This window comes from Scyliorhinus canicula, chromosome 14 (genome assembly GCF_902713615.1).
Source record: "Scyliorhinus canicula chromosome 14, sScyCan1.1, whole genome shotgun sequence".
Classification (NCBI taxonomy): Eukaryota; Metazoa; Chordata; class Chondrichthyes; order Carcharhiniformes; family Scyliorhinidae; genus Scyliorhinus; species Scyliorhinus canicula.
The window spans coordinates 6,938,993-6,958,606 of record NC_052159.1 but is presented as its reverse complement, the minus strand read 5'-3'; the positions used below and the strand labels follow the sequence as shown (position 1 = coordinate 6,958,606).

Here is a 19,614-nt window from a genome sequence, read left to right as displayed (position 1 = left end):
CCCGACCACTAGGGGGAGTAGCGCTGGGAATGCTTAGGAGTTTGTACAGGGCTCCACCCTTGGCTCCGCCCATGACTCCTCCCCCCGGACTGCTGTATAAATACCAATGCTCAGAGCCAGTCGTTCAGTTCATCGAGAGTTCAACGCGGAACAGGCTGGCTCTGTTGTAAGTAGATTAAAACCACTGTTCATATCTTAAAGCACGTGTCTAGTGAATTGATGGTTCCATCAGAGGACAAAAGAGACAAGGTTAAAAACAGAGGATGAAGGAAAAGGGTGAAAGAAATTGCAGGGAGGATGGGAGTTATACCTTTCCTGTGTCTTCAGGTCCTGGTTGCAAAGTGACGGAACATGGTAAGTTGGGAGGAATCTGGAAAATAAGGAACAAAAATCTCCCGATCAGTAGCAGCATGATCTTCACTGAGTCTCTGAGAACATTCAACCCCTCATCACCTGATAGACAATCACAGCACCACTGCTATCAGTCCTGGTGTAGTGGGTAATACTCTAACCTCGCAATCACAAAGATGTCAGGAGCACGACCCACTTCAGGACGCAAGCACAAAGAATCAAGACTGACACTCCAGTGCAGTGCTGAGGGAGTGCTGCTCTGCCAGCGGTGCATCTTTTGGATCAAACTATCGATCCCCTTGCCTGTTGGGTGTCAAAGACCCCAAGGTACTATTTTGAAGAAGGGCAGGGGGGTTTGCCCTGGTTTTCCAGCCAATAGTAATCCCTCAATCAAAGTGTCACGAAAACAGGTTATCTGGTCATATTGACTTTAATATTGTGAAACACGTTCATTAAATAAAGGGGGGTAGAATACGGATGTTAGTCCGTGATGCCAATACGACCAAAGCAGGAACAGCTGATGAGTGAATGACACAACATCTGTGAAAACAGGTGTGGCAACATTGCCACTGCACAAGCAACATCCATGAAATTGGAGTTGTTCGTCCATTAAACCACCTCAAATTCAGCCTCAGATTCATGCAAGCAACAGTTTTAGCTTCAATTAAGATGCAAATTCAATAGGTTTATTTTTGCCACCGCATATTGACTTTTACGGGAATAATAGACGGAACTGAGTAGGTAAACTCTGCGGGAAAGGTCACCTCATTTTAAAAATCTCTTGTTTTCAAAATACCTCCATTTCTTCCCCCCCCTTCCTATCTCCGCAGCCCCAAGGGCTCTGTACTCCTTCAGTCCTGACCTCTTGCACACCGTCAATCTGTGCTGCTCTACACAGTAGCATTGTGGCTAGGGGCAGCACGGTGGCTCAGTGGGTTAGCCCTGCTGCCTCACGGCGCCGAGGTCCCGGCTTCGATCCCGGCTCTGGGTCACTGTCTGTGTGGAGTTTGCACATTCCCCCCGTGTTTACGTGGGTTTCGCCCCCCACAACCCAAAAGATGTGCAGGGTAGGTGGACTGGCCACGCTAAATTGCCCCTTAGTTGGAAAAAATGAATTGGACACTCTAAATGTAAAAAAAAAAGCATTGTGACTTCACAGCTCCAGGCTACCAGGTTCGATTCCCCGCTGGGTCAGTGTCTGCGTGGAGTCTGCACGTTCTCCCCGTGTCTGCGTGGGTTTCCTCCGGGTGTTCCGGTTTCCTCTCACAGTCCAAAGATGTGCAGGTTAGGTGGATTGGCCATGCTACATTGCCCCTTAGTGTCCAAAAAGGTGAGGAGGGGTTATTGAGTTATGGGGATAGGGTGGAAGTGAGGGCTTAAATTGGTCAGTGCAGACTCAATGGGCCGAATGGCCTCCTTCTGCACTGTATGTTCTATGTTCCACCACTGGCGGCCGTACCCTCAGCTGCTTGGGTACAAATTTCTGGAAATCCCCCCCTAAACCTCCCACTTCTCTGTCTGTAGTAGAGCCGCTCAATCCTACCTCATTACCCAAGCTTCCCATCAACCCCTAATATTTCCTCAAGTGGTTTGCTATTAAAATTTTCTTTGAACACGCACCTTGTGAAGCACTGTGGGATGTTTCATAATGTGAGCACCAACATGATATTAACGTTTATACAGCACCTTTCACATAATGAATGTCCCAAGGCACTTCACGGGACCATTCATGAAACAAGAATTAGACACAGAGGCCAGATTATTGCCGAGGTGGGAATAGACCATGTCAGTGAAAGGCGGTATTTTGTTACATATTATATATACATTGTTGTTGACTAAGTCTTGTGTCATTATGGGCTCAAGTCTATTATTTAGCTCACAGTGCTTCTCCCTGCGATAGATTCTGCTGTTTGTGTTTGGCTTTTGTCATGAAATTGGAGTTGTTCGCCCATTAAACCACCTCAAATTCAGCCTCAGATTCATGCAACAGTTTTAGCTTCGGCACCGAGGCGTGGCCGTGAACCACTCCGGCGTCGGGCCGTTCAGGGGCTAGACTGGCTCTAGTGGGGTTGGCGCCATGCCAACCGGTGTTGAAGGGACTCCGTCGGCACGTGTTGGTGCATGCGCGGGAGCGCCAGCGTGTGCTGGCCTGATTCCAGCGCATGCGCAGGGTATTTCGTCTCTGCGCCGGCCATGGCGGACCGTTACAGCAGCCAGCACGGTGGGAAAGCGTGCCCCCACGCCACAGGCCTGCCCGCGGATCAGTGGGCCCCGATCGCGGGCCGGGCCACTGTGGGGGCACCCCCCGGGGCCAGATCCTCCCCCCCCCCCCCCCCCCCCCCCCCCGAGGACTACACAGGCCGCTGCAGAGCCAGGTCCCTCCGGTACGGACCAGGTTTGATTTACGCTGGCGGGACTGGCCGAAAACGTGCGGCCGCTCGGCCCATCGCGGGTCGGGGAATCGCCGGGGGGCCGCTGCCAGCGGTCGCCGGCTGCGCGCCGCGATTCCCACCCCCACCAAAACCCCGGCGCCGGAGAATTAGGCAGCCGGCGGCGGGCGGGATTCACGCCGCCCCCCCTGCGATTCTCCGACATGGCGGGCGTTCAGAGAATCCCGCCCTAGGTATTTATCGAATAGCTGTACAGTAGTGGGTGTACCTTTAAGAAATTGGTGTTTGTCAGATAGCTGCAGTGATGTCAGAGAGTGGGTGGAGCTGGGCTGTTTGTCTTTCACTTTTGTTTTTGAGCAAGCAGCTACAGGGTGTGTTTAGATTCATTTTGAGAGCTGGATAGCTGCAGACAAAGCAAGGAGCTGTATGAAGATCTCTCGCTGTAATCTAAAGACTGTCTCCAGATCATTTAAGGATTTCAAAGTGATAACTGCTCTCAGTAGTGAATTTAAACCTGATCTCGGTGTTAAAAAGGGTCTTTTGTCTTATGGACGTTGCTGGGAAAGATTAAGGATTACTTATAGAGTACTGTATTCTTTGGGGGGAGTATTTTAGTTGATGATTGCTAAGATGTTTACTGTATGTGTTTACAAAATGTTAATGGGATTCATAGAATAAACATTGTTTTGGTTTTAAAATATTTTTAGTTCTCTGTTGCACCACACCTGTAAAGCGGGTCCTTGTGCTCCCCATAACCAAAATCTATTAAACGTTATGGGTCAGGTGAACTCCATGATACACTTTGGGGTTCTCTAAACCCTGGCCCATTACAAATTAGAAGCTGATAATCAGGGGACTGACCTCAAAGGTGAAAGGGTAAGCATGTTCACCCAGTTTTTTCATCAAGCGTTCCTGGAGACGGGTTAGGGGTTTCTTCTCCTCAGCCACCGGTGGGAACGCTTGGACATTGGCCACAAAGAGATCCTTCCGGAAGGTCAGCCCCAGCACATCCAAATCCTCCCGGCCATACCGGAAGGCACAGGTCAAGGTGACAAACACTGCGGAGACGGGAAAAGGCTATCAATGGGTTACATTGTCCACCAATTAACAGGGATCAACATCTCTGAGCAACAGTCACTTTGGGCAGCATAACGCTGAGCATCGGTCTTCAGTGTTCAAGTTATTTTGATGTTATGGCAGAACTGACTAATTTACACATTGTCTCTGTCATTTCCTAACTCCTGCCATTCTCATTTGTGCTCTTCCCTCCCCCATCACTGACTCTACCCACCCATTCACTCCCCTCCCACATCCCCATGTACACTCTCCCCTATCACTGACTCTACCCCCCATTCACTCCCCTCCCACATCCCCATGTACACTCTCCCCTATCACTGACTCTACCCACCCATTCACTCCCCTCCCACATCCCCATGTACACTCTCCCCTATCACTGACTCTACCCACCCATTCACTCCCCTCCCACATCCCCATGTACACTCTCCCCATCACTGACTCTCCCCACCCATTCACTCCCCTCCCACACCCCCATGTACACTCTCCCCTATCACTGACTCTACCCACCCATTCACTCCCCTCCCACATCCCCATGTACACTCTCCCCATCACTGACTCTCCCCACCCATTCACTCCCCTCCCACATCCCCATGTACACTCTCCCCTATCACTGACTCTACCCACCCATTGACTCCCCTCCCACATCCCCATGTACACTCTCTCCATCACTGACTCTCCCCACCCATTCACTCCCCTCCCACATCCCCATGTACACTCTCCCCTATCACTGACTCTACCCCCCCATTCACTCCGCTCCCACACCCCCATGTACACTCTCCCCTATCACTGACTCTACCCACCCATTTAATCCCCTCCCACATCTCCATGTACATTCTCCCCTATCACTGACTCTACCCACCCATTCACTCCCCTCCCACATCCCCATGTACACTCTCCCCTATTTAACCAATAATGTCACCTTTGTAGAAACACTTGCTAATCTTCAAACACATTCAAGCCAAACACCGGTATATTTGTCCAGTCTTACACGTTAACAATGACCCATGTTATGTTGCTCTGCCCAGTACAAGGAACCATCATATTCTCTGGAACCTTATCGCCATTTGTGTGTTTCAGTGATGGTCCCTGGACACCATACCAGTGATACCAGTCAGAAATCTCCATGCTGTGAGAGAGTTGTTCTCAATCCCTACCTTTCCTTTCCTTCAGATATTCTGGGTCAACCAAGACAACACCATCTGTAGAAGGAGAGAGAAGATACTCGTCATGATCCCGTGGTGACGCTTTGAGACTTGCATTTCATAGAGCTGGACTATACATTCCAAAATCAGGCCTGTTAATCACCCCTACCCCCAGCAAACACGCCCACCCCCACTGCCGACCCCACCACCAACACCCCCACACCCACAACTCACCCCACCCCCTCCCCACCAGCCACCCCTACCACACCCTCACCATCCACCCACACCCCCACACCCACAACCCACCCCACCCTCTCCCCACCACCCCCATCCCTACCCACCTCCATCCCCACCCCTTCCCACAACCCACCCCCACCCGTTCCCACAACCCACCCCACCACACCCCCACCATCCACCCACACTCCCGCACCCACAACCCACCCCACCCCTCCGCACCAGCCATCCCTACCCATCTCCACCCCCACCACCCATCCCCACCCCCACTGCCGACCCCACCACCCACACCCCCACACCCACGACCCACCCCACCCCCTCCCCACCTGTCACCCCCTCCCCACCTGCCACCCCACCACACCCTCACCACCCACCCACACCAACAACCCACCCCCTCCCCACCTGCCACCCCACCACACCCTCACTATCCACCCACACCCACAACTCACCCCACCCCCTCCCCACCTGTCACCCCCTCCCCACCTGCCACCCCACCACACCCTCACCATCCACCCACGCCCCCACACCCACAACCCACCCCCTCCCCACCAGCCATCCCCACCACACCCCCACCATCCACCCACAACCCACCCCACCCCCTTCCCACCACACCCCCACCATCCACCCACAACCCACCCCACCCCCTTCCCACCACACCCTCACCATCCACCCACACCCACAACTCACCCCACCCTCTCCCCACCTGCCACCCCCTCCCCACCCTCACCATCCACCCACACTCAGAACTCACCCCACCCCCTCCCCACCTGCCACCCCCTCCCCACCTGCCACCCCACCACACCCTCACCATCCACCCACACTCAGAACTCACCCCACCCCCTCCCCACCAGCTATCGCCACCACACCCCCACCATCCACCCACAACCCACCCCACCCCTCCCCACCAGCCATCGCCACCACACCCCCAACATCCACCCACAACCCACCCCACCCCCTTCCCAACAAACAGCCCCACCACACCCCCACCATCCACCCACACCCCCGCACCCACAACCCACCCCACCCCCTCCCCACCAGCCATCCCCACCACACCCCCACCATCCACTCACAACCCACCCCACCCACCCGCCATCCCCACCACACCCCCACCATCCACCCACAACCCACCCCACCCCCTCCCCACCACACCCCCACCATCCACCCACACCCCTGCATCCACAACCCACCCCACCCCCTCCCCACCACCCATCCCCACCCCCACTACCCACACCACCACCCACCCCACACATCACCAGAGCTGACTACTGGTGATTCAACCTGAGGGTCACCACACCTCAGGTGAGCGGCAAAGTTGCGGAGGCAGAGCCTTCATGAATAACCTTAACCGGTCCGGGGATTGAGCCCACGCTGTAGGCCCTGCTCCGCAATAAGCTGGCTATCAGCGAACAACCCAAAATCGACCGCAATTTTAATCGATCTTTCGGACCCCTGCACATAAATACAGCTTGGGATTCTTTTACGGTAGGTGTGTTGAGCTGACCTCAAGGTGAAGAAAAGAACTTGTTCTGGAACTGTGTTTGAAAGTAGCAGCAGATTCTGCTGCTTGGGGAAAGTGACAGCGTCCGTCTGATTTTTAATGGCATTGCTCAAATCTTTTTTGCACCTTCAATGAGTAATAAAGACTGACTCTGAGAGTAGGGAGCTGCAGCATCGCAGAGCCCTGTGCTACAGTGCCAAATCTCAGGACCGACAAGTCCTGTATTCAGACCACAGAGTGATCCATATTCCACTGAGTGTAGCCGCGATAAAAATTCATCACTTCACTATTATTCATATTAACTCAAAGTCACAGGCGGACTGAATTGCAGTATCTACAGCCATGAGAAACTTGGGGATTTAGTGATAACGTCATGGACTACTAATCCTGAAGCCCCAGTCTAATGCTCTCGTGACTCAGGTTCAAACCCCACCACGGCAGCTCGTGGAATTTAAATTCAGTTACTGAATCTGGAACATAAAGCTAGTCTCAATCGTGGTGAAACTACCATTGGTTCTGGGTTTTTACAAGACTGCCCCGGTAGAGAAGGAAATCTGCCGTCCTTGACCCCCTACCACCTGATCCTCCCTCGCTGAATATTCAAACTCCCTGTTTACAGCATGTTTCCAAAGACATGATTCAGTCGAGGGTGCAGGGTGGCACCCTGGCACTGCCAAGGTGCCTGGGTGGCAACGCCAGCAGGAACAGGCACTGCCACAGTGCGAGGTTGGCGCTGCCAATGTGCCAAGCTGGAGTTTTTGCGTGGTGGCGATTGGCCTGGGGTGCCCTGTGCAGGTATTCATAGAATTCACAGCGCAGAAGGAGGCCACTCAGCCCATCGAGTCTGCACCGGCCCCCGGAAAGAGCACCCCACCCAAGTCCACACCTGTACCCTATCCCCGTAACCCAGTAACCACATCTAACCTTTTTGGTCGCTAAGGAGCAATTTAGCATGGCCAATCCACCTAACCTGCACGTCTTTGGACTGTGGGAGGAAACCGGAGCACCCGGAGGAAACCCACGCACACACGGGGAGAACGTGCCGACTCCGCACAGACAGTGACCCAGCCGGGAATCCAACCCGGGACTCTTGAACCGTGAGGCAACAGTGCTAACCACTGTGCTACCGTGCCGCCCACTTGGTTGAGGAGGCAGGACCTTCACTGCACAACCTCAGCTGGTGGAACACGCTGCAGGGAGAAATGTAGAACTTTATTATGCTCTCTGGAATACTTAATTTGAAATGCCCTGTTGTGAACTTTGGCAAATTTGATGAAGAAAATATGTTTTTGGAAACATGAAAGGAAGGTGTTGTGTCAGTCTCCACAGGGACGCAGAGGGGAAAGGTCGCTGGCCAAGTTATTTCAGCAACAGGGTCACAGAGAGCTGGAAACTGTAGAACCCCTCAGGCTGTATGCCTGACATGGAGTGTATATCGTAAATATCAAGCGTATTATAATTGTGTTGAGGCAGCTCAAAGAGGGACATACAGTGGGGAGAAAAGTTGAATTTTATTTGTTTTGTTTTTTTGTTTGTTTATTGTCACGTGTACCGAGGTACAGCGAAAAGTATTTTTCTGCGAACAGCTCAAACAGTTCATTTAGTACATGGAAATAAAATAAAAAGAAAATACACGGTAGCATTGTGGATAGCACAATCGCTTCACAGCTCCAGGGTCCCAGATTCGATTCCGGCTTGGGTCGCTGTCTGTGCGGAGTCTGCACATCCTCCCCGTGTGTGCGTGGGTTTCCTCTGGGTGCTCCGGTTTCCTCCCACAGTCCAAAGATGTGCGGGTTAGGTGGATTGGCCATGATAAATTGCCTTTAGTGTCCAAAATTGCCCTTAGTGTTGGGTGGGGTTACTGAGTTATGGGGATAGGGTGGAGGTGTTGACCTTGGGTAGGGGGTAGGGTGCTCTTTCCAAGAGCCGGTGCAGACTCGATGGGCCAAATGGCCTCCTTCTGCACTGTAAATTCTATGTAAAAAAAAAATTCTATGTAAATAATAGGGCAACACAAGGTGCACAATGTAAATACCTAGACACCGGCATCGGGTGAAGCATACAGGGGTGTAGTGTTAATCAGGTCAGTCCATAAGAGGGTTGTTTAGGAGTCTGGTAACAGAGGGGAGAAGATGCTGTTTTTGAGTCTGTTCGTGCGTGTTCTCAGATTTTTCTATCTCCTGCCCGATGGAAGAAGTTGGAAGAGTGAGTAAGCCGGGTGGGAGGGGTCTTTGATTGTGCTGCCCGCTTTCCCCAGGCAGCGGGAGGTGTAGATGGAGTCAGTGGGTGGGAGGCAGGTTTGTGTGATGTACTGGGCTATCTTCACGGCTCTCTGAAGTTCCTTGCGGTCTTGGGCGAGCAGTTGCCATACCAGGCTGTGATGCAGCCCGATTGGATGCTTTCTGTGGTGCACCTGTAAAAGTTGGTAGGAGTCAGTGTGGACATGACGAATTTCCTTAGTTTCCTCAGGAAGTATAGGTGCTGTTGTGCTTTCTTGGTCATAGCGTCGACGTGGGTGGACCAGGACAGATTGTTGGTGATGTGCACACCTCAGAATTTGAAGATGTCAACCATCCCCACCTCGGCCCCGTTGATGCTGACAGGGGTGTGTACAGTATTTTGCTTCCTAAAGTCAATGACCAGCTCTTTAGTTTTGCTGACATTGAGGGCGGGATTGTTGTCGTTACACCACTCCACTAGGTCCATAGATCATAGAATTTACAGTGTAGAGGAGGCCATTCGGCCCATTGAGTCTGCACCAGAGTACCCCACTGGAAAGAGTACCCCACTTAAGCCCATACCTCCACTTTATCCCCGTAACCCCATCTAACCTTTTTGGACACTAAGGGCAATTTAACATGGCCAACCCACCTATCCTGCCCATATTTGGATTTCTATCCCCCTCCTGTATTCTGATTCATTGTTGTTTGAGATCCGACCACTATGGTTGTGTCGTCAGCAAACGTGTAGATGGAATTGGAACTAAATTTTACCACGCAGTCGTGTGTGTATAAGGAGTATAGTAGGGGGCTAAGTACACAGCCTTACTGGGCCCCGGTATTGAGGACTATCGTGGAGGAGATGTTGTTGTTTACTCTTATTGATTGTGGTCTATGGTTCAGGATTAGGGGCTGGTTTAGCACAGTGGGCAAAACAGCCGGCTTGTAATGCAGAACAAGGCAGCAGCGTGGGTTCTATTCCCGCACCCGCCTCCCCGAACAGGTGCCGGAATGTGGTGACCTGGGGCTTTTCACAGTAACTTCATTGAAGCCTACTTGTGACAATAAGCAATTATTATTATTATTATTAAGTCGAGGATCCAGTTGCAGAGTGAGGAGCCAAGTCCTAGGTTTTGGAGCTTTGATATGAGTTTGGCTGGGATTATGGCGTTGAAATCAGAGCTGTAGTCAATAAATAGGATTCTGATGTAGGAGTCCTTGTTGTCGAGATGCCCCAAGGATGAGTGTCGGGCCAGGGAGATGGCGTCTGCTGTGGACCGGTTGCGGCGGGATGTGAATTGCAGTGGAACTAGGCATTCTGGGAGTATGGAGGTCATGCGCTTCATGATCAACCTCTCAAAGCACTTCATTACGATTGCTGTCAGGGCTACAGGATGGTAGTCATTGAGGCACGTTGCCTGGTTTTCCTTTGGCACCGGTATGATGGTGGTCTTCTTGAAGCAGGTGGGGACTTTGGAGCAGAGTAGGAATAGGTTAAAGGTGTCTGCGAACACCTCTGCCAGCTGGTCCGCGCAGACTCTGAGTGCACGACCAGGGACCCTGTCCGGATCCGTCGCCTTCCGAGGGTTTATTCTCAGGAAGGCCGGTCTGACTTCGGAAGCTGTGATGGTGGAAATGGGTGTGCCCGGGGCTGCTGGGGCACTCAACTGCGGATCGTTGGTTTCCTGCTCAAACCAAACATAGAATGAATTAAGTTAATCGGGGAGGGGTGCGGGAGATACTGCTCGGCTTCGCTTTGTAGCCCGTTATGTTGTTTAGGCCTTGCCACAACCACCGGGGGTCTGTAACACTAGTCTGTGACTCTAGCTTGGTCTGATATTCTCTCGTGGCATCTCGGATGGTTTTGTGCAGGTCGTACCTGGATTTCTTGTATAGGTCAGCGTCGTCTGACTTGAACGCCTCAGACCTGTCCTTCAGTAGGGTGTCAATCTCCTGACTGAACCATGGTTTCCGGTTGGGAAACGTACGTACTGCTTTCTTTGGCATGCAGTGGTCCACACATTTGCTGGTGAAGTCTCTGACGGTGGTGGCATACTCATTTAGATTGGTCCCTGGGTTCTTAAATATGGGCCAGTCCACTGTCTCTACCCAGTCTCGTAGGAGCTCTTCTGTTTCCTCGGACCAGCACTGCACAACCTTCTTAGCTGGATTCTCCCGCTTCAGTTTCTGCTTGTATGGTTGTATTTTACTGCACTCTCCATAATTTTCAATTTGAAATGTTTGAATATTCATGAATATACTTTTAACAATTCTCATAGAGTCATAGAGATTTACAGAACAGAGGCCCATTAGCCCATCGTGTCTGCACTGTTCACCTATCTATTCATAGAAATTATAGAATTTACAGTGCACAAGGCAGCCATTTGGTCCATCGAGTCTGCACCGGCCCTTGGAAAGAGCACCCTACTTAAGACCACGCCTCCACCCTATCCCTGAAACCCAGTCACCCCACCTAACCGTTGGACACTAAGGGGCAATTTAGCACGGCCAATCTGCCTAACTTGCACATCTTTGGACTGCGGGAGGGAACCTGAGCACCCGGAGGAAATCCACGCAGACACGGGGAGAACGTGCAGACTCCACACAGACAGTCACCCAAGGCTGGAATTGAACCTGGGACCCTGGCGCTGTGAGGCAACAGTGCTAACCACTGTGCCGCCATGTCGCCCCCCCCCTAATCTAATTCTAATCTCATTTTCTAGCGCTGGGTCCATGGCCTTGTATGTTGTGGCGTTTCAAAATACTTCTTTCAGGGATCTTTGGGCATGCACCCAGGATCCATCTGCTCCTCTGTACTTCCAAGGATCCCTGCGGTGCAGAATGAGGCCATTCGACCCATTGGGTCTGCACCAGCCCATCGAAGGAGCACCCTCCCTGGACCTGGGTGATGGCTTCTGAGAAGGTACAGAAGAGATTTAGAGCGCTTCTAACGGCTGAAGGATCATTAAACAGAGTTACACAGGTTTGACGTCATTGATAAAAGAGCTAGAGGTGACATAGGGAAAAACTAGTTTTACATGAAGAGTGATTAGGATTTTGAATGCATCTCCTTATAGGGTGGTAGAGTCAATAGTAACCTCAAAACGTAATTGAATAAATACTCGAAGAAGAACAAGTTGCAACGAAATAAGACCAAACGGATCGCATTTTCAAGAGCTCAAACATGCGCGATGGGGTCTTGGTTGCCGTATCATCCAGAGGGTGACACTGCCGACAATGCAGCACTCCCTCAGTGTAACACTGGGACCCGATAGGTTAGGTTAGGCTTAGCGTTTAATCCTGGGGTGCAACCTGAACTCACGGTTTTCTGACTCAAGGGTGATTATGGCTACTGGCCAAACCAAACCTGACACCGGATGGTGAGGCTAGCACCAGAAGCCAGCCCATGGTCGATTTTGATTGTTTTCTGCAGTAGTACACTCACCGACTGGCTCCACAAAGTCAACATGGTCGACAAAGTCTCTTTTTCCAAGGTAGACGGTGAGCTGGGAAAGGGTAAGAGAAGCAAGAGATTACGTTTGTTTGGTCGCACAGAGCTTGCGTGTCGCTGATTAGAGAGGCATGCTGTCAAATCCATACATCTCATCGACTGCTGCATCATATCAAACAGCACATCTTCGTAATGGACCGAATTCCCACCGCTGACCGTCTGCAACGAGCCCGTGCTTTGCCAATCTAAGAACTTACCGTTGAACGCCAGGTGTGATTCGGTGATTGGGCAGCCCTTGCTGAACAACCCCGAGTGTGCCAACAATTACACAAACAACCAGTTGAAGATTATCAGTTGGGATCACAATGCTATGCTTTCTAGAAGCTACCTATATTAATATGCAGGGACCTGTCCGCTGCAGGCAAACGCCCAGGCATCAATTAATAAATGGAATTAAGAAAAAGCATGGGGGACCTGCTGCCTGCTCCATGGCAATGCCTCAACCAATCAGAGTCCACTTGCCAACCAATCAGCACCACTTTCTCCTGGAGTATAATTTGTTGTTTCCTTTGAGAGTTGGCACTCTGATGAATCTGCCCTGATGAGTACAAGATGAAAAGTTTTGACAGCATGTCTCTTTATCAGCAATTTTCAAGATTATAGTTGATTCAATAATGACATAGCATTTTGCAACATTCACACCAGTAAAATAGGCCATTCAGCCCATCTGTTCCCTGCTGGTGCTTATACTCCACAGGAGTCTCCACGCGCCCCTGTTCTTCTCATGATATCCTTCTATTCATTTCTCCCCCATGTGTTTATCCAGCTTCCCCTGAAACATATCTATCCCATTCTGAGGTAACGAGTTCCACATTCCCACCACTCTTTGGTAAAGAAGCTTCTCTTGAATTCCTGACTGGATTCATGAGTGACTGTTTGCGGTCAATGGTTTTCCTGGATCTGGCCTGGCCTCACAAGTGGGAACATCTTCTCCACATCGACCGTCCAAAGCTGTCTGGGAATCTGAACGACGTCTATCAGTCGCACCCCCAGCTTTCACTTTTCTAGAGAAAAAGCCCCAGCCTGTTGAATCTTGCAATGAATAAAAAAGGAACAAAAGGATAGCCGCTCCGTTTAGTGTAAAACTGGTTGGTCTCCTGTAGCTGTGCTCACGATAAAAGCATCAGGAGATATCGTTCTGTGCAATGCACGCGGTATTATTTTGCTGCTCAGCTCTATCTCTGTTTAACAGCTTTCCCTTTTCAATGTGCCAGGCCACTTTGCTACTTCCCCAGTTTTGTCACGTTTCAGTCGCTGCCCTCACATTTCAGTGTCACACTTCAAAACAAAGTATAAACAATTGGAATACAAAACGGAGCAGCTAGAATTCTGACTCCCTATCACTGTAACTTTCTCCAGCCACTACAACCCTCCCTACCTCTGTAAACCTTCTCCAATCCCAGACCCCTCCCTATCTCTGTAACCTCCTCCAGCCACTACAACCCTCCCTATCCCTGTAACCTCCTCCAGCCCCTACAACCCTCCCTATCACTGTAACTTTCTCCAGCCACTACAACCCTCCCTACCTCTGTAAACCTTCTCCAATCCCAGACCCCTCCCTATCTCTGTAACCTCCTCCAGCCACTACAACCCTCCCTATCCCTGTAACCTCCTCCAGACCCTACAACCCTCCCTATCCATGTAACCTCCTCCAGCCACGACAACCCTCCCTACCTCTGTAAACCTTCTCCAATCCCAGACCCCTCCCTATCTCTGTAACCTCCTCCAGCCACTACAACCCTCCCTATCCCTGTAACCTCCTCCAGACCCTACAACCCTCCCTATCCATGTAACCTCCTCCAGCCACTACAACCCTCCCTATCCCAGTAACCTCCTCCAGCCTCTGACCCTCCCTATCTCTGTAAACCTTCTCCAACCACAGACCCCTCTCTATCTGTGTAACTTCCTCCAGCCCCTGCAACCTTCCCTATCCCTGTAACCTCCTCCAGCCACTACAACCCTCCCTATCCCTGTAACCTCCTCCAGCCCCTACAACCCACCCTATCCCTGTAACCTCCTCCAGCCCCTACAACCCTCCCTTACTCTGTAACCTCCTCCAGCCCCTACACCCCCTCCCTATCTCTGTAACCTCCTCCAGCCTCTGACCCTCCCTATCTCTGTAACCTCCTCCAGCCCCTACAACCCTCCCTATCACTGTAACTTTCTCCAGCCACTACAACCCTCCCTACCTCTGTAAACCTTCTCCAACCACAGACCCCTCTCTATCTGTGTAACTTCCTCCAGCCCCTGCAACCTTCCCTATCCCTGTAACCTCCTCCAGCCACTACAACCCTCCCTATCCCTGTAACCTCCTCCAGCCCCTACAACCCACCCTATCCCTGTAACCTCCTCCAGCCCCTACAACCCTCCCTTACTCTGTAACCTCCTCCAGCCCCTACACCCCCTCCCTATCTCTGTAACCTCCTCCAGCCTCTGACCCTCCCTATCTCTGTAAACCTTCTCCAACCACAGACCCCTCTCTATCTGTGTAACTTCCTCCAGCCCCTGCAACCTTCCCTATCCCTGTAACCTCCTCCAGCCACTACAACCCTCCCTATCCCTGTAACCTTCTCCAGCCCCTACAACCCTCCCTATCGCTGTAACCTCCTCCAGCCCCTACTACCCTCCCTATCTCTGTAACCTCCTCCAGCCCCTACTACCCTCCCTATCTCTGTAACCTCCTCCAGCCCCTTCAACCCTCCCTATCTCTGTAAACCTTCTCCAACCACAGACCCCTCTCTATCTGTGTAACTTCCTCCAGCCCCTGCAACCTTCCCTATCCCTGTAATCTCCTCCAGACCCTACAACCCTCCCTATCCCTGTAACCTCCTCCAGCCCCTACAACCCTCCCTATCCCTGTAACCTCCTCCAGCCCCTACAACCCTCCCTATCCCTGTAACTTCCTCCAGCCACTACAACCCTCCCTATCCCTGTAATCCTCCTCCAGCCCCTACAAACCTCCCTATCCCTGTAACCTCCTCCAGACCCTACAACCCTCCCTATCCCTGTAACCTCCTCCAGCCCCTACAACCCTCCCTATCCCTGTAACCTCCTCCAGCCCCTACAACCCTCCCTATTGCTATACACTCCTCCAGACCCTACAACCCTCCCTATCCCTGTAACCTCCTCCAGCCCCTACAACCCTCCCTATCTCTGTAACCTCCTCTAGCCCCTACAACCCTCCCTATCTCTGTAACCTCCTCCAGCCCCTACAACCCTCCCTATCTCTGTAACCTCCTCCAGCCCCTACAACCCTCCCTATCTCTGTAACCTCCTCCAGCCCCTACAACCCTCCCTATCCCTGTAACCTCCTCCAGCCCCTACAGTCCGCCCTATCTCTGTAACCTCCTCCAGCCTCTACAGTCCGCCCTATCTCTGTAACCTCCTCCAGCCCCTACAACCCTCCCTATCGCTGTACCCTCTTCCCGCCCCTAAATCCATCCCTATCTCTGTAACCTCTTCCTGGGCTGGTTCAGCTCAGTGGGCTAAGTAGCTGGCTTGTAAAGCAGACCAAGGCCAGCGGCGAGGGTTGAATTCCTGTACCGGCTCCCCGAACAGGTGACGGAATGTAGCGACTAGGAGCTTTTCACAGTAACGTCATTGAAGCCGACTTGTGACAATAAGCGATTACTGTATTATTATTATTATTATTATTTTACTGCCTCTGTACTTGCTTGAAGTCCATTAAATCTCTATGTTCTTCTGCTTTCCAAACGGCCATTGGCATAGAAACATGGGATGTAGTTTAGTTGTGACAAAGGGGGTCCTGCCCACTAGTTGGATCCCTGGTGGGACCCGTGTGTCCCCTCTCCACGAGAGAGGGAGGCCCAGTGCACTAACAAGGTTAGCAAACACTTAACTGGAGAATGTCGAGCCCTCCACCCGACAAAGTCCCCAGTCGGGTGGCCATCACCCCACCCCCACTCCCCCGGGAGCTGCCGACCAATTAGACGCTACCAGCTCTCCATTGCCTGGCACATTCCTGGAGCGGTTTGCCGTTGCTGAGAACACAGCAGAACCTTCACTGGGCATTGTCGCTGGATGCCTGGAGAGAGGGAAGTGGGGCAAGCTGGAGGAGGGCTGCCGGCGATGAGGGGGGGGTGAAGCGGGGCGGGGAGGGGGGGTGAAGCGGGGCGGGGAGGGGGGGGAAGCGGGGCGGGGGGGGGGGGTGAAGCGGGGCGGGGAGGGGGGTGAAGCGGGGCGGGGAGGGGGGGTGAAGCGGGGTGGGGAGGGGGGTGAAGCGGGGCGGGGAGGGGGGGTGAAGCGGGGCGGGGAGGGGGGTGAAGCAGGGCGGGGAGGGGGGGGTGAAGCGGGGCGGGGAGCGGGGGTGGAGCGGGGCGGGGAGGGGGGGTGGAGCGGGGCGGGGAGGGGGGTGGAGCGGGGCGGGGAGGGGGGTGGAGCGGGGCGGAGAGGGGGGTGGAGCGGGGCGGGGAGGGGGGGGGGGGCGGGGCGGGGAGGGAGGTGAGGTGGGGCGGGGCGGGGAGGGGGGTGGGGCGGGGCGGGGAGGGGGGGTGGGGCGGGGCGGGGCGGGGAGGGGGGTGGGGCGGGGCGGGGAGGGGGGTGAAGCGGGGCGGGGAGGGGGGGTGAAGCGGGGCGGGGAGGGGGGGGTTGGAGGAATGGAGTTGGATGCTCTCAGAAAGCACCGCCTCACCCCCCCCCCCCCCCCCCCCACAGACTCCCCAAAGCCAGGTAAGGCCTGCGTGCTCGGAACTGCTTGGAAACCCAACAGGGGGCTTCCTGGAGGCAAGGGGAACCGGTGCAAGTCTCACTTCATCCCTGAGTACTCGGTCATAAATGTTTTCAGGTGACTCATTAACCCACCTAATTGCCTCCTGCCACTAGCTGCCGCTTTTGCTGCATTGGCTCTTTCCTGCCGCTCACCAAATGCACAACTGTTTCCCCACCACCGGGCGTAGGACGTGGGGCCTACCCGACCCTTCTCCAGGCCTGTCCACCATCCGGCCCGCTCCGGGCTCCACTAAATTCAATCCCTGACGTCTATTCCTCTCCAAAATATTTCGTGATTTTGAGACAGCCTTAAAGGGAAATCCACTCAAGCATTGGCAGGAGAACGATACATTGAACTTCTCCCACGTAAAACAAACCATTTTCTTACTGACTGAACAGGAAGTGTTCCATTACTGATTATAAATGATGGATTCGTTCAGGCAGTGCTCTGAACAGAACACATACTCCAGATGGGATCCACTGTGGCAGGCAGTTGAAGCACATCCTTCCCCTTTGTATTTCTACTCCCTTGAGAGAAAGGCCAACATTCCATTCGCCTGCTTCCCACATTGTGCTGTAGTTTCTCGTGATTTCTGTAAACACAACTCTGAGTCCCTCAAATTCACCATAAATTCTCATCTCTTATTTTAACTTTGTGATATTCTTAACCGTAAAAATTCGCTGTGCACTCAATACAGCATTTCTATCTCAGAGAGAACCATGAGCTGCTTTTTTAATCAGCATATTACAACGGAAAATAAAGCTGGATTGTACATTTAACCCATGCTGTGCCTGTCCGGGGAGTTTTTGATGTGTACAGAGTAAAGCTCCCTCTACACTGTCCCCATCAAACACTCCCAGGACAGGTACAGCACGGGGTTAGATACAGAGTAAAGCTCCCTCTACATTGTCCCATCAAACACTCCCAGGACAGGTACAGCACGGGGTTAGATACAGACTAAAGCTCCCTCTACACTGTCCCCATCAAACACTCCCAGGACAGGTACAGCACGGCGTTAGATACAGAGTAAAGCTCCCTCTACACTGTCCCCATCAAACACTCCCAGGACAGGTACAGCACGGGGTTAGATACAGAGTAATGCTCCCTCTACACTGTCCCCATCAAACACTCCCAGGACAGGTACAGCACGGGGTTAGACACAGAGTAAAGCTCCCTCCACACTGTCCCCATACTCCCAGGACAGGTACAGCACGGCGTTAGATACAGAGGAAAGCTCCCTTTACACTGTCCCCATCAAACACTCCCAGGACAGGTACAGCACGGGGTTAGATACAGAGTAAAGCTCCCTCTACACTGTCCCCATCAAACACTCCCAGGACAGGTACAGCACGGGGTTAGATACAGAGTAAAGCTCCCTCTACACTGCCCCCATCAAACACTCCCAGGACAGGTACAGCACGGGGTTAGATACAGAGGAAAGCTCTCTTTACACTGTCCCCATCAAACACTCCCAGGACAGGTACAGCACGGGGTTAGATACAGAGTAAAGCTCCCTCTACACTGTCCCCATCAAACACTCCCAGGACAGGTAATAATAATAACTTATTGTCACAAGTAGGCTTTAATGAAGTTACTGTGAAAGCCCCTAGTTGCCACATTCCGCCACCTGTTCGGGGAGGCCGGTACAGGAATTGAACCCTGGCATTGTTTTGCATTACAAGCCAGCTGTTCAGCCCACTGTGCTAAACCAGCCCCGGCCGGTACAGCATGGGGTTAGATAAAACTCCCTCTACACATTCTTGTTTGGCTGGAAAGTGCATTGGAATATCTTGAGGCTGTTAAAGATGCTACATAAATGCAAGTCCTACTTGTTAATGCTTGTTAATAATTATGTTTGAACTGGGATTAATCACTTGGATTGTCAGAATGTTTGCACCGTGTTCCCAATTAACACATTGCTCAGCAGTGTTTTGTTTCAGATGATGCTATTATTGTGTTCACATTCCAGGGAAGAGGGTGAGAACACACTTGAAGAATGTTGTTAATGAAACACAGAAACACAATCCACGGGTGTGAGATTCTCACAGAATGTGAGGGGGGGGGGGGGGGTGCATGAAGAAACTTGTTTTCCAGCTCAGCCTCCAAGATTTTACCTCCGTAAACCCGAGCTCGTCCAAATCCCTGCTGCCCATGTCCTGTCGGTCATCAAAACCTGTCCACCCATTGGCCCTCCTGCCTGCTGACCTATACTACCCCCAGTCTCGCAACACCTTGTTTCTAAAATTCTCATTGTCTTCTCAATTCCTCCACCACTTCATCCCTCCTGATGTCTGCAATCTCCTCCACCTCCACCCCACTCCAAGATATCTTCACTCGGCAATGCCGGCCTCTTATCTTCATTCACCCGAGGAAGGAGCTCCGCTCCGAAAGCTCGTGTTTGAAACAATCCTGTGGGACTTTAACCTGGTGTTGTAAGACTTCTCACTGTGCCCACCCCAGCCC

General features: G+C 52.4%; 1 protein-coding gene across 5 annotated transcripts in view; it reads right to left on the bottom strand.

Annotated features, from left to right (window-relative positions):
* The window catches only part of arrb1 (arrestin, beta 1), a 148,012-nt gene that overhangs the window by 27,489 nt on the left and 100,909 nt on the right, over nucleotides 1–19,614 (bottom strand). For 3 of the 5 annotated variants that reach the window (XM_038818753.1, XM_038818752.1, XM_038818754.1), the window contains exons 3-6: nucleotides 12,357–12,417; nucleotides 4,973–5,017; nucleotides 3,603–3,799; nucleotides 311–370 (exon numbers count right to left, since the gene is read on the bottom strand). In XM_038818753.1, coding sequence (XP_038674681.1) covers nucleotides 311–370; nucleotides 3,603–3,799; nucleotides 4,973–5,017; nucleotides 12,357–12,417 — 363 coding nt within the window. Of the gene's footprint in view, nucleotides 1–310; nucleotides 371–3,602; nucleotides 3,800–4,972; nucleotides 5,018–12,356; nucleotides 12,418–17,243; nucleotides 17,409–17,615; nucleotides 17,670–19,614 lie in introns of those variants that run through there. The other 2 variants (XM_038818756.1, XM_038818757.1) reach the window with 2 other exon arrangements.